Source organism: Sorex araneus, chromosome 2 (assembly GCF_027595985.1).
Source record: "Sorex araneus isolate mSorAra2 chromosome 2, mSorAra2.pri, whole genome shotgun sequence".
Taxonomy (NCBI): Eukaryota; Metazoa; Chordata; class Mammalia; order Eulipotyphla; family Soricidae; genus Sorex; species Sorex araneus.
This window is the reverse complement of record NC_073303.1, coordinates 232,551,419-232,563,720: the sequence shown is the minus strand read 5'-3', so window position 1 is coordinate 232,563,720 and position 12,302 is coordinate 232,551,419. Positions and strand designations below refer to the sequence as shown.

The 12,302-nt window shown below is 61.1% G+C and overlaps 1 protein-coding gene across 6 annotated transcripts; it reads left to right on the top strand.

Moving 5' to 3' along the window:
• Nucleotides 1-3,901: 3,901 nt before the first annotated feature.
• Nucleotides 3,902-12,060, top strand: HOMER3 (homer scaffold protein 3). 6 transcript variants are annotated; one of them, XM_055128750.1, is made up of 10 exons: nt 3,902-4,034; nt 6,565-6,724; nt 6,809-6,965; nt 7,128-7,259; nt 9,607-9,714; nt 10,185-10,306; nt 10,915-11,071; nt 11,198-11,308; nt 11,406-11,492; nt 11,745-12,060. In XM_055128750.1, exons 2-10 carry the CDS (start codon nt 6,711-6,713, stop codon nt 11,934-11,936), a joined length of 1,080 nt encoding a protein of 359 aa, XP_054984725.1. In that variant the 5' UTR covers nt 3,902-4,034; nt 6,565-6,710; the 3' UTR covers nt 11,937-12,060. The 6 variants fall into 6 exon arrangements, with proteins under 6 accessions (XP_054984725.1, XP_054984728.1, XP_054984726.1 ...); XM_055128753.1 differs by having other exon boundaries at nt 3,950-4,034; nt 6,664-6,724; XM_055128751.1 differs by lacking the exon at nt 3,902-4,034 and adding an exon at nt 4,911-5,063 and having other exon boundaries at nt 6,664-6,724.
• The last annotated feature ends 242 nt before the right edge of the window (nt 12,061-12,302 follow it).

Sequence of the window (12,302 nt, the reverse complement as noted above, 5' to 3'; positions counted from 1 at the left end):
TGCGTGGTGCTGGGGGTCAAACTCAGAATCTCGAACCTGGGACTGGAGTGATAGTACAATGGGTAGGGCATTTACCTTACACGCAGGTCACCCAAGTTGATCCCCCAAGCACGGCCAGGAGTAACCTCTGAGCATAGCCAGGTGTGACCCCAAAAGCCAAGGGTAAAAAGCACCTAGGGATTAAACTCGGCATCTCCGACCTGTGTTCCACCTCTTGGGCTGCTGCATTTGTAGCGTTTGTACAAGAGAGAAATAAACCCATACCCACATGGCCGGATGGACCTGTCTCCTTTGTCAGTACACACTGGCCCTGAGAAACCCCTGCTGAGACCCTCGATGAGCCCTTAGTTGGGACACCAAGTCAGTCTCATTCAGTCTCAGCTCCACGACGCTTGTTTGAGGCTGCTACCCTATATGGAGGGCTGCCTGGAGGAGGGGACAGAGAGGGAGACAGGAATGAACAGAAGCATGCCAGGCTGAGAAGTGGAAGAACTGATCGCAAATGCCTGGACTGTGGGCGATGCCAGCATTTGGGTGTGAATGGACGGACAGGTGAGGATGATCCAGCCGAATCCACCCACTAGTCTGCACCCAGTGCCGGACAAGAGGTCCCTGTCACGTGCACCCGCAGACACTGCCACAGCCTCCTGGACACGTTCCTCCCCCATGCACACAGTCATGTGAGTCTTCCCGCGCGAGCGGTGGCAACATCGCCTCCCAGGTCTCCTGTAGGGCCGCAGGATGCAGACTCAGGAAGCAACTGTTTCCGTCCTGCTGGGGGCTGGAGGAAGGAGGAGAGCGGAGGGCGGAGATGGGCCTCCCAGGGCCCTGTGCCAAGGAATCAGGACAGTGCTGCATCTGGGCTGTGTGCCTGGGAAGGGCCCACAGAACAGCAGGGAGGGCACTGGCCTTGCATGCAGTTGGCCTGGGGTTCCTCCGCAGCACCACACAGGGTCCCCCAAGCACCATCAGGAGTGATCCCTGAGCACCACTGGATATGGCCCAGAAAACAAAATAGGATCTGATACCAGGCCAAGGAGGGGTCCAGCACACTGTCCACCCACTCCCTGTGCTTCTGAGCTGGGTGACTATGGGGCCCCCAGTTTGGGGTAGGAGCAGAGGCAGACATGCCCTGTCTTGAGATCAAGTATGTGTGTGTGTGGGGGGGGGAGGTGTTGAAGAACTCTGGGAAGGCTTCCTGGAGGAGGGGATGTAATTTCAGGTCATCTGTGGAGCCAGGTGCAAAGCTCAGAGAGAGGAGCTGGAGAAATAGAACAGAGGTCAGGGCATTTGCCTTGCACATGGCCAACCTTGGTTTGATCCCTGGCACTCTGAATGGTCCTCTAAGCTCCTCAGGAGTGATCCCTGAGCACAGAGTCATGAGTAAGCCCTGACCACTGCTGAGTGTGGCAAAAAAAAAAAAGCTCAGAGAGAGGACCTGGGCCAGGTGCAGAGCTCCTAGGCAGGTGCACACACAGCCAGGGGTGTCAGGTGCAGAGCTCAGGGCAAGATGCAGAATTCAAGGTTGGATGCAGAGCTCAGGGGCCCAGGTGCAAAAAATCAGGGCTGGGTGCTGCCCAGTTCCAGCAACCACCAGCAGCTCCATTCTCTGGGTAGCCTCCTAGGAGCCCTGGGGCTGCCAGAGTAGAAAGTGAACAGCACAGCCTTGTGGAGGTGCAAGGAGGGCCCAGCGAGGGCCATGTGAGGGGCCCCTGCCAGATGACCCGGGGTGTAAACTCCCGCATGAATCACCCTTGTCCCTGTCCTGCCACCCACAAGCACCGGCCCCCGGAGCCCCCCGATGCCGCCTCCCCCTGGCTCCGGCTCCCAGTTGGCAGCTGCTCCTCGGAGGCCGCAGAAGGAGAGTAGGAGTGGCGGGTGCCGAGGGGGCTGTGCAGGCTGCTCGGCCAGAAATCTGGAGCTGGCGGCGGGCTGGAGTGGCCTGGGGTCTATCCGTGCCAGGGGAGAAACTTAGGCTCAGAGAAAAGGAGGGTCTGCAGCACTCTGGCCTGCTGCGTATGTCTGAGTGGTCTCCTCAGAACTGAGCCACCCGCCTCCCCTCTCCTCCACGCCCACCTGGCGGCAGGATCCCTCAGCATCCTGGCAGGTAGGTGGAGTCACATTCTTGCACCCCAATCTGTGCCACCATGTACCCTGGGTCAGACCAGGCTGCCTAGCCCTGTGGGGTCCTGCTCCAGGGGACACCCAGACCAAGCCCAAGTGGTCAGCATCCCTCCGGCTGTGGCCGCGATTTCTCGCCCCATTTTCTGCCCTTCATGCGCGGCGTAACAGAGCCTTCAAGGACACCGCAGCCAAAAATAATCGGGCGACCTAGCTCCGAAGTGGGGCAGCCCCGCCCAGCCACCTGGCCCCCATAGCGAGGATAATTAGTGTGGGGGCCCACCAGGGTAATTAGGTCTGTGCAGCAAACTGAGCATCCAGATTGGGGGGATGCCTCTAGGGTCCCTACCTCCCACCCCACTTTCCTACCTTCCAACCCATCTGGGTCCTGACACCGCAGATGTGTCTGGCCCTTGCTACAGCCCCTTCAAGCCTGAGGGCCCCAATCCTAGGCATTCAAGTGGCCCAGGGGCTCATTCATTTGTCAACTAGCTCTTGGCTTTGAGTTGAAAGTTGGGTGGCATCTAAGGTGGGTGAATTTCAAGAGATGAGGAAACCGCCGAGATGGGGTTATTCATCTATCTGGGGCCATGCAGTCTGAAGGAAGAGGAGAGAGGGTGTCTCACCTACCCAGATCCTAGATTGGGACAGATATCTTGGGAAGTTAGTAGCCTTCTCAGAGAAGAGGGTATTGCTGATGGGGCTTTGCAGGGTGAATAAGAGTTTGCCTCTGAGTCAGCTGACATGACTGGATGTATGGGAACAAGTATGGCTGAAGGGCTGAAGGAGCAGCCAAAGGACCCAGCGTTGAAGATGCAGAGACTGTTATAGGAGGTCAGACCTATTTCTGTCCTTCTTTTGAGTGAACATAGTTTGAGACACACCCAGCAGTACTCAAAGGCTCAGGGACCTGGCTCAGGGACCATATACAAAAACTGGGGTCTTCAGGATGCAAGGCAGGTGTCATAAACCCTGTGCTACGTCTCCGGCCCCATTTATTTATTTATTTATTTTGCTTTTTGGGTCACACCCGGCGATGCACAGGGGTCACTCCTGGCTCATGCACTCAGGAATCACCCCTGGCGGTGCTCAGGGGACCATATGGGATGCTGGGATTCGAACCCGGGTTGGCCGCGTGCAAGGCAAACGCCCTACCCGCTGTGCTATCACTCCAGCCCCTCCAGCCCCATTTCTGCCCTTGAGAGTCTTACCCACTGAGAGGGCTGGAGCATGAGACAGTGGAGAAGGCACCTTGCACGGGAGCACCTGGGGATTGATCCTTAGCACCAATGTGATGGGAGCTCTCAGTCCACAAGCAAACCCAGGGCCCCTGGCCCAGTGGGGGGTGGTCTGTACACATCCCTACATCCCCAGTGCCTTGGAAGAGAATAAGGAACCCGTCCTTGACTATACCCAAGGACTCCTTGCTGATGGTCCCCCTTCCCTCTTCCCTCCACCCCTGACCACTGTCCAGCTGAGAGCCTCTGACTCGGGGGGTCTTAGGAGTTGGACCAGCCCCGGGCCACACTGCCTCCCTCCTGCTACAGCGTTGGGGAGATCTGCCCACTAAATCTGCCCCTGCCCACCTGGAAGGGCCTCATGACCCTGTTGTCAGCCTATGATCTTTTCTCCACGTGGCTTCCAGAAGCTTCGACCTAGCAGGCACCTTTCCAGTTACTTTTTTTTAATGATTTTTTTTTCTTGGTAAAAAGGAAAAGTCACTTCACACAGAACAGACGGTATTTGCTTTGTTCCCCACAGTGCTCGGTGTTCTGTGGCTTCGGGCCTGAACACCCAGCCAAGTCCTAGGCTGGGACAGATGTCTAGAGAAATTAGTAGCCTCAGTTTCCCCTGTCATGCTGAGGGGTGTGTGTGAGCAGATTGGGGCTCCAGACCACCCAAGTGATGGACAGGTAAGAGACCTGGGGTCAAGAGGAGGGAGAGGGAGCTGGAAGTAGAGGAGGGCCCTGATGGTCAAGAGGTGGGGCCGGTGGGGCTTCCGGGACATTCAGTGGAGGGCAGTGGGCCCCAGGAAGGGCTTGGTGCCAGGACCAAGACGCCTGAAACCAGTCACGAATATCTTTGAAACTCTGTGATTCCAAGTGATTTTATTGAAAAACAGAGATGGGGTCCCGGCTGCCTGGTCGCGCACCCTCCATGCAGGGCACCAGCTGGTGGAGGTCCCCGTGGGAACAGAAATAAAGGCAGGGAAAGGAGAGAAAAAAACGAATGAGGGGGTGGGAAGCCAGAGGGGAGACTGAAGGTCTGGAATGAGGAGGGGGGCTGCGGTGCACCAGCTCCAAGGAACTCAAGGCCCCTGGGGCTCAAGGCAGGCTGCAAGAGCAGCGGGGAGCCCCAGGAGTCCAAAGTTTTGTGTTTCTTTGAGGGTAGTCTTGGTGGCACACCCAGTAGTGCTCAGGGCTCACGCCTGGCTCCTGAAGAACTGGGCGATCATACGGGGCTCCGGGGATCAAACGGGGCGGGGCGTGCAAGGCGTTCGCCCCGGGTCCCCCAGCCTCCCGGGCTCCAGCCGCTCGGTGGGAACGCAGTCCCCACTTTCCATCCACGGACCAGTCCTAAGCCTGGGGCCGGGCTGCGACTCCCGCGGGCCGTCGGCTCCGCTCAGCGCCCACCGCTTGCGCGCCGCAGCTGCGTGCCAGTCCCGGCCGCACCCCGCGCCCCCCACCACGGGGCGGAGGGGCCGGTGGGCGCCGGGCGCCGCGGCCGGCAGGGGGCGCTGCGGGGCGGCGCGGGGGAGGGGCGGCAGCGGCCGTGATGGGACCGGAGGCGGCGCGGGCGGCGGCGGCGGCGCAGACAAAGGCGCGGGCGGCGCGGAGGGCGCGGGCCCCGGAGCCAGCAGCGGGCGCGGGGCTGCGCGGAGCCAGCGCCGGGGGCCGCACCCCGGGCGCGCGCGGACACTCGCGGGGCGCCGAGCCCTCAGGGTGAGCCCAGCCCGTCGACGGCAGCCGGGCGTGCGCGGGGGACCCCGAAGTTCCAGGGACGGAGGGAGAAAGGCGTGGGGTTCCCCGAAGTTCCGGACGCGGAGGCGGCGGGGAGGGTGCGGCGCGGCGAGCCCCGAAGTTGCAGGATTGGCCGAGGCTGCGCTGGAGCCCCGAAGTTCCGGAGTCCCGGAGGGCGCCACGGGTGCAAGGGGTCTCCAGAGTCCCGCACCACTCCTTGGAGGAGGTGGCGACAGTGTTCCCGGAGGTCCCGATTTGGGGCACGGGAGCAGGGCGGCCCCGAAATTCCGGCGTTGGGAAGGTGGCAGGGTAACCCGAAGTTCAGGAGTTGGGGACTGCGCGGAGAATCCCGAAGTTCTGTGTCTGGGGCGGGCGGAGGCAGGAGGGCGTCCCCGAGCTTCTGCATCCGGAGCGGGAGCTGTTGTGGGGGCTCTCGGGAGCGCCCCCGGCGGCTCGCCCCCCCCCCCCCCCCCCGAGCTGGAGCCCCGCGCCTCGGAGGCGCATGACGAGCCGGTGAGTAACTTTCCCGGCCGCGCTCCTGCAAGTCCCGGCAGGCGCCTCGGGATGGAGGGCCGGAGTTCCGGGGTCCCCGCTCCCAAGCTCGGGCGCAGACCTGAGACCGCACCCGAGCTACCTGTCAGGAGGAAGCAGTGGGCACCCCGCGCCCCCTGGCCAGCGGCCGCTCCCTCCTCGCTCTGCTTCTCGCCCCACATTCCTCCTGGTCTTAGATCCCTGATTATGTTTGGGGTTCTCTGGTCTTTGGGAGAGAGAGACCGAAAGCCCCCATGCCATGCCTCCCGGGCTAGGGTGGGTGTCAGCAGGATCTGGGTGAGGAGGGTGCCCCCCATTACCCTTTTGGCCTCGTTTGGTTTGTTTTTTGGTTGTGGGGGCGACACACCCAGTGTGCTCAGGGCTGTCTCCTGGCTCTGCTCAGAGGTCACTCCTGTCAGGGCTCGGGAACCCTTCGGGGGTCCAGGGTGCGAGGTAGCACCTTCTGCCTCACTGTCACCCCAGCCCAACCCCTTATGGTTTTTGCAAGGGCACTGGCAGGTCCCTGGTTTGATGTCCTAAGTAGACATAGGGGTCCCTCTGTGGCTCCCAGGAGGGGTGCGCTGTGAGCCCAGCAGGCACCTATCTGTACCCCACTTTATTTTCTCTCCCTCTCTTGGTTTTGGGCCACACCAACCAGGCCCAGTGCTTGGGGGATCCCCACATGGCCGGGGCTTGAGCCCGGGGCTCTGACATACAAAGCCTGCACCCCAGCTCTGAGCAGCTTCCCACCCAGCACCCTACTTTCAGAGGGAGGCCCTGGCTTGGGGAGCAAGGAGGGTGTGTGGGAACTCAGATGCCCCTGGGGAAATGTCCATGCTTGGATGCCCAGGGTCAGCTGATGCCCCTCCTGAATCATTTTGGGGTTTACTGAAGGTGTGCAGGTGTGCAGTCTTTTTCCTGGGGTGCCCTGACTCCCTCCCTCCTTTTATAGGGGGGATGTGGATGGCCGAGCTGGTGTCATTCCCGAGAGTCTGTGCTTGGTAACGCACGCTGTGTCCGCGCTAGACACTCACTCCCCGGCTCCTTGCAGGACGTAGCGGCAGCCTGGCCTTCCCTCCGCCCGGCCCAGCCTGACCAATGTCCACAGCCAGGTGAGTCCCTGGTAACCGTTCATCTGGGCCTGAGTCCCCTGTGGGGAGCCCTGCCCGCTGCTGAGCTCCTGTCCCCCCCTGCAGGGAACAGCCCATCTTCAGCACGCGGGCACATGTGTTCCAGATCGACCCAGCCACCAAGCGGAACTGGGTCCCCGCATGCAAGCACCCTGTCACCGTCTCCTACTTCTACGATGCAGCGCGCAGTGTCTACCGCATCATCAGCATCGGAGGCGCCAAGGTGGCTGCTGGGGGGCGTGGGGAGACCTGGCGGGGGGCAGTGCTGACCTTCCTGCCCTCAGCGGCCTCCTGGAATGACCCTCAGCAGTGCTCACACGGGGGGTGCCGGGGACGGGCAGGGTTCCGTGCTCACTGACCAGTTCTGTCTGTTGACCTTCTCCAGGCCATCATCAACAGCACCATCACCCCCAACATGACCTTCACCAAAACCTCGCAGAAGTTTGGGCAGTGGGCGGACAGCCGCGCCAACACGGTCTACGGCCTCGGCTTCGCTTCCGAGCAGCACCTGACGCAGGTGGGCCTGGGGGCTGGGGACACAGGGCCTCGCCTGCGTCTGCGTCTCCTGGGGGCGGTGCCAGGCCTTCGTGCTCCTTGCTGCCATGGGGCTAAGGGGCCGGAAGAAATCCTCCCTGGAGCCTTCCCCAGCGCCTGGTCTGCATGCCGGTGCTGTCCTGTCCGCAGCTGGAGAAGGCCAGGAGGTCGCGCAGGGGTGAAGGTACTCGCTTGGCATGTGCTAACCCCGATTTGGTCCCTGGCGCCATACATGATCTCCTGAGTACCACCAGCTGTGAACCCTGAGCACCCTGGGGGTGACCCCCCCCCACCAAATCAAAAGAAACATAAAGTATAAAATTTTGAAGAACAACTACCTCGGTGAATTGCACTGGCTCTTTCTTGGCCACAAAGCCCTTGATATGGGGCCTAAGCCATAGCACAGCAGGGAGGGCATTTGCCTTGCACGCAGCTGACTCGGGTTTGATTCTCGGCATCCCATATGGTCCCCAAGCACTGCCAGGAGTAATTCCTGAGTGCAAAGCCAGGAGTAAGCCCTGAGCATCATTGGGTGTGACCCAAGAAGCAAAACAAAACAAAAACAACCCAAAGCCCCTGATATTTCTTTGTCCCCTAAGTATTTCACGGGCCACACCTAGTCAGCTCAGGGCTGACTCCTGGCTCTGAGCTTAGGGATCGCCCCTGGTAGGGCTTGGGGGACCATATGTGGTTTCAGGGATCAAACTCTGGTCAAATGCAAGGCAAGGCCCTACCTGTGGTACTAGCTCTCTGAGCCCTAGCCCCTAAATACTTTCTTTTAAAATTTATTTCCGGGGCTGGAGTGTGCCTACCAGGCACAGCAGGTAGGGCGTTTGCCTTGCACTCAGCCGACCCGAGTTTGATTCCCAGCATCCCATATGGTGCCCTAAGCACCACCAGGAATAATTCCTGCGTACATAAGCCTGGAGTAACCCCTGTGCATCGCCGGGTGTGACCCCCCCAAAAAATTAAAAAAAAATTATTTTCTAGGAGGGACAGAGTGCTAGTATGTCAGACAGGGCATTTGCCTTGCATGTGGCCAACCCAGGTTTTACCCCATATGGATCCCCGAGCACTGCCAGGAGTAATTCCTAAGTCAGAGCCAGGAATAACCCCCGAACATCACTTGTTGTGGCCCAAAAGTGAACAAACAAAAATTTTTCTACGGCCAGAGAAATAGCATAGAGGTTATGTCATTTGCCTTGCATGTACTGACAAGGGTTCAATCTCTAGCCCCATTCATACGCAGCCCCTGAGTGCCACCAGGAATGGTGCCCACCACCGCCCCCCTCCTCACCCCACCACGAGCACAGAGCCAGGAATATCATCTGATGATTGCTAAGTGTGGCCGCAAAACCAAAACCTATATTCCAGAGGCTGGGTTAGGCTCAGTGGCGAGGTTCATGCCTTGCATGCGTGAGACCTAGGGTCGCTACCTCAGGCCCCAAATATATCCAGGGATGTAGAGAAAGCTCAGTGTTTTTGGTGCAGGCTTTACATGCTACATGCAGGCAACCTGGCTTTGCTCCCTGGCACCTGCATGGTCTCCTGAGCACTTCGGGGAGGAATCTCCAAACACAGAGCCTGAAGCTCCCAAGGACTGCCAGGTGGGGCCTCAAATAAAAAACAGTTATTTTCCAATAAAGAAAATTATTTTTTTATTTCCTTTTGGGGCTCCACCTGGCAGTCCTCAGGGGTTCCTTCTGGCGCTGCACTTAGAAATCACTCCTGCTGGTGGTGCTCAGATCGAACCCAGGTTGGCTGTGTGCAAGGCAAGCACCCTCTCCACGTGCTATCTCTTTGGCCCAGATGCAAGAAATTTATTTTACATTGCAAAGGAAAGGTCAACAGGCTGAGTATGGGAGGCTGAGGACCCATCCCGCCTTTGCATGGTCCTGGGTACTATCAGGAATGACTTCTGAGCACAGAGCTGGGAGAAACCCTCCAGCACCCCCACAGAAGGTGTGCCCAAAAGAAAAAAGCAAAAAGAAAAGCAGAGCTGGGCCTGAGAGATAGGACGGCAGGTAGGGCGTTTGCCTTGCACTCGGCCAACCCAGGTTCGATCCCCAGCATCCCATAGGGTCTCCCCAGCACCGCCAGGGGTAATTCCTGAGTGCAGAGCCAAGAGTAACCCCTGTGCATCGCTGGGTGTGACCCAAAAAGTGAAAAGGAAAAAGAAAAAGCGAAGCTGGGCCAGAGAGAGAGGACACCCCCTTGCTCATTTATTTCTCCTTCCAAGGGCACCTTCCAGAGCTCCCGGGCCTGTGTTGGTTGCGGGGGTAGGGGGTCCTGGGGGGTCCCAGGGCTGCTCAGTGCCTGTTTGCCCTCAGTTTGCTGAGAAGTTCCAGGAGGTGAAGGAGGCCGCCAAGCTAGCCCGGGAGAAGTCTCAGGATGGGGGGGAGCTCACGAGTCCGGCCCTGGGGCTCCCAGCCCACCAGGTGAGTGGCTGCGGGCATGTGGGTGAAACTGGGAGGCTGGTGCCAGGGCCCTCTGCGCACGGACGACACAAGCCTCTGGCGGGGCTCCTGGGAAGGGGTCCTCCAGCTTGGCCATGGCCCGGGAGGGCAGAAATACAGCCCTCTGGGTGGACCCGGCTGACCGGAAATAGCTGAGGAGGAAGTGGGCCCCAGTGAAAGGCCAGGCTACAGTGACCCTGGACTGGTCAGTGGGGTTAAAGCATCACAGAGCCCCCTCCTGCGGGCCGCGCCGGGCAGCCAAGTGAGGGGTGAAGGCCCTGCCGCTGCCCCCGGCGCCCTCCGTCCGTCCCTCAGTTTTTACTCGTTTCTTTACTTTTGGTTTTGAGCCACACTCGGGGTTGCTAGGGGGTTGCTCTTCAAGTTCAGGCTCCGGAGCTCCTGGTCAGCCCTCAAGTCACTCCGCGTGACCTCGCTTCTGCCCACGCCCGTAGGTGCCCCCGAGTCCCTTAGTCAGTGCCAATGGCCCTGGCGATGAGAAGCTGTTCCGCAGCCAGAGCGCAGACGCCCCGGGCCCCGCGGAGCGCGAACGCCTCAAGAAGATGCTGTCTGAGGGGTGAGGGTCGCGGCGAGGGCCAGCGCCGGGCTGCGGGGGAGGTGCGGGTGGTGGACCGTGACCCCCCTCACTCCTCCGGACGGACCCGACCTTGGGCCACCCCTCCCCCCCCCCGCTTCCCCCCCCCCGCTTCCCCCCCCCCGCATTCCCGCTGTGCTTGCTGGGCGGGGTCCTGGCTCCTCCCCACCACGCCCCCACTCGTTTGGCCACGCCTTTCCCGCCTGGCCCCTCCCACCACCAGCCTGCCCTGACCATATATGGGAGACCACCCCCCCCCACTTCCGTAGTCACCATCGGTGCCCCGCCCCCAAACTCTCCCTGCCCACATGGCAGGCCACATCCCTCCCGCCTCTCACCGCCCATCGGTGCTCCGCCCCCAATGACAGCGCGCGCACCTCATTGCACTTCAGTGCCATTCCCCTTACTGGTCCCGCCCATATTCTGAGAGACCACGCCCCCTCCTACATACAGTTGCCCATCAGTGCCCCATCCCCAACCGGCCGTGCCCATCAACGCCCCACCCTGGTTGGCAGATCCCCTCCGGGCACCCCTTCCTCTGCTTCCCCTTGAGGTGGCCCTGATGCCCAGTGGGTGCTTGGGGCCCACAGCTCGGTGGGCGAGATGCAGTGGGAGGCCGAGTTCTTCGCGCTGCAGGACAGCAACAACAAGTTGGCTAGCGCCCTGCGAGAGGCCAACGTGGCCGCCGCCCAGTGGAGGCAGCAGCTGGAGGCCCAGCGCGCAGAGGCTGAGCGGCTGCGGCAGCGGGTGAGGAACCCTTCCCCACCTTCCACCCCAGCCCTCGGCCCGAGTGACTCGCGGCTGGGGAGCCCCTGCCCTCGGGACCCCGCCCCTGGCTTCCCATATGGCTCAGCTGGGCTTCCTCTCCCGCAGGTGGCCGAGCTGGAGGCCCAGGCCGCTGCGGAGCCGCCGCCGGGGAGCGAGAAAGAAGGGCCAAGCCAGTCATTGGAGCAGCTGGAAGTGCTGGTGCAGACCAAGGACCAGGTGAGCGCTTGCGTGTGAGCGCCCCCCACCCCCATTGACGGGGGTGGGGGCGGTGGGGCTTGGACTCCTGAGAACAGACCTGGAAACTCTCCTGTAGGAGATCCAGACGTTGAAGAGCCAAACCGGGGGCTCGCGCGAGACCCCAGATGCCACTGAGCGGGAGGAAATGCAGCAGAAAATGCAGGTGTGCCTCAGTTTCCCCACCTGTGAACGGGGTCAGGTGGGGGGGGGTGGAAGCCATTTCCTGCCCTCCGGGTGTTTTCCAACAGTACGTTATGGCCTACACGGCAGTGTGGGGTCAGAAGCCTGCGCGTGAGTCGGTCCGCTGGCCAGGCTCGCTCTGGCCTTTCGAGAACCGTCCCTCAGAATATTCTGTCGCGTTCAGCGGGCCGACCCAGCGCGTGTAAGCCACAACCGCGCCTGACTCTCTGTCCAGGACCTGCAGGCGCGCAGCCTGGAGCTGGAGCACCAGCTGCGGGCCATGGAGCGGCGGCTGGAGGAGACGCGGGCCGAGCGGGAGCATGCGCGCGCCGAGGTGGGCCGGGCGGCGCAGCTGCTGGACGTGCGGCTCTTCGAGCTGAGCGAGCTGCGAGAGGGCCTGGCCCGCCTGGCCGAGGGCGCCCCGTGATGGGCGGAAGCTGACTACGCCTGTACCGTACCCAGGAGGCGCAGGGGCTGGTTCTGCGTTTGCTTCCAACGTGCAATGTCTAAACCCGGTGACCCAAGGGGCCCAGATTACATTTCTAAGAGTGGCTGTGTGTGTGTGTGTGTGTTGGGGGGGCAGAAGTCCCCACCTCTCATCTTGACCGTTTGCAGCGGACTGAGGCTCAGGAAACTGCACCAGGCATCTGGTTAGGCTCCCCCACGTTCAGCTTCTTAGCTCAGATACGGGGCTGCCAGAGGCGGTGGTGTGGGGCCCAGGCACGGCACGCTGGTCCCTAGCTCCATTATGGAAACTGAGGCCTGGCTCCTGGCATGTCTGAAGCGCGACCAG

Coding starts and splice junctions, on each gene's coding strand:
- HOMER3 (XM_055128750.1), top strand. Junction 6,966..7,127: donor TCAGCATCGGAGGCGCCAAG/GTGGCTGCTGGG, acceptor GACCTTCTCCAG/GCCATCATCAACAGCACCAT. Junction 7,260..9,606: donor CCGAGCAGCACCTGACGCAG/GTGGGCCTGGGG, acceptor GTTTGCCCTCAG/TTTGCTGAGAAGTTCCAGGA.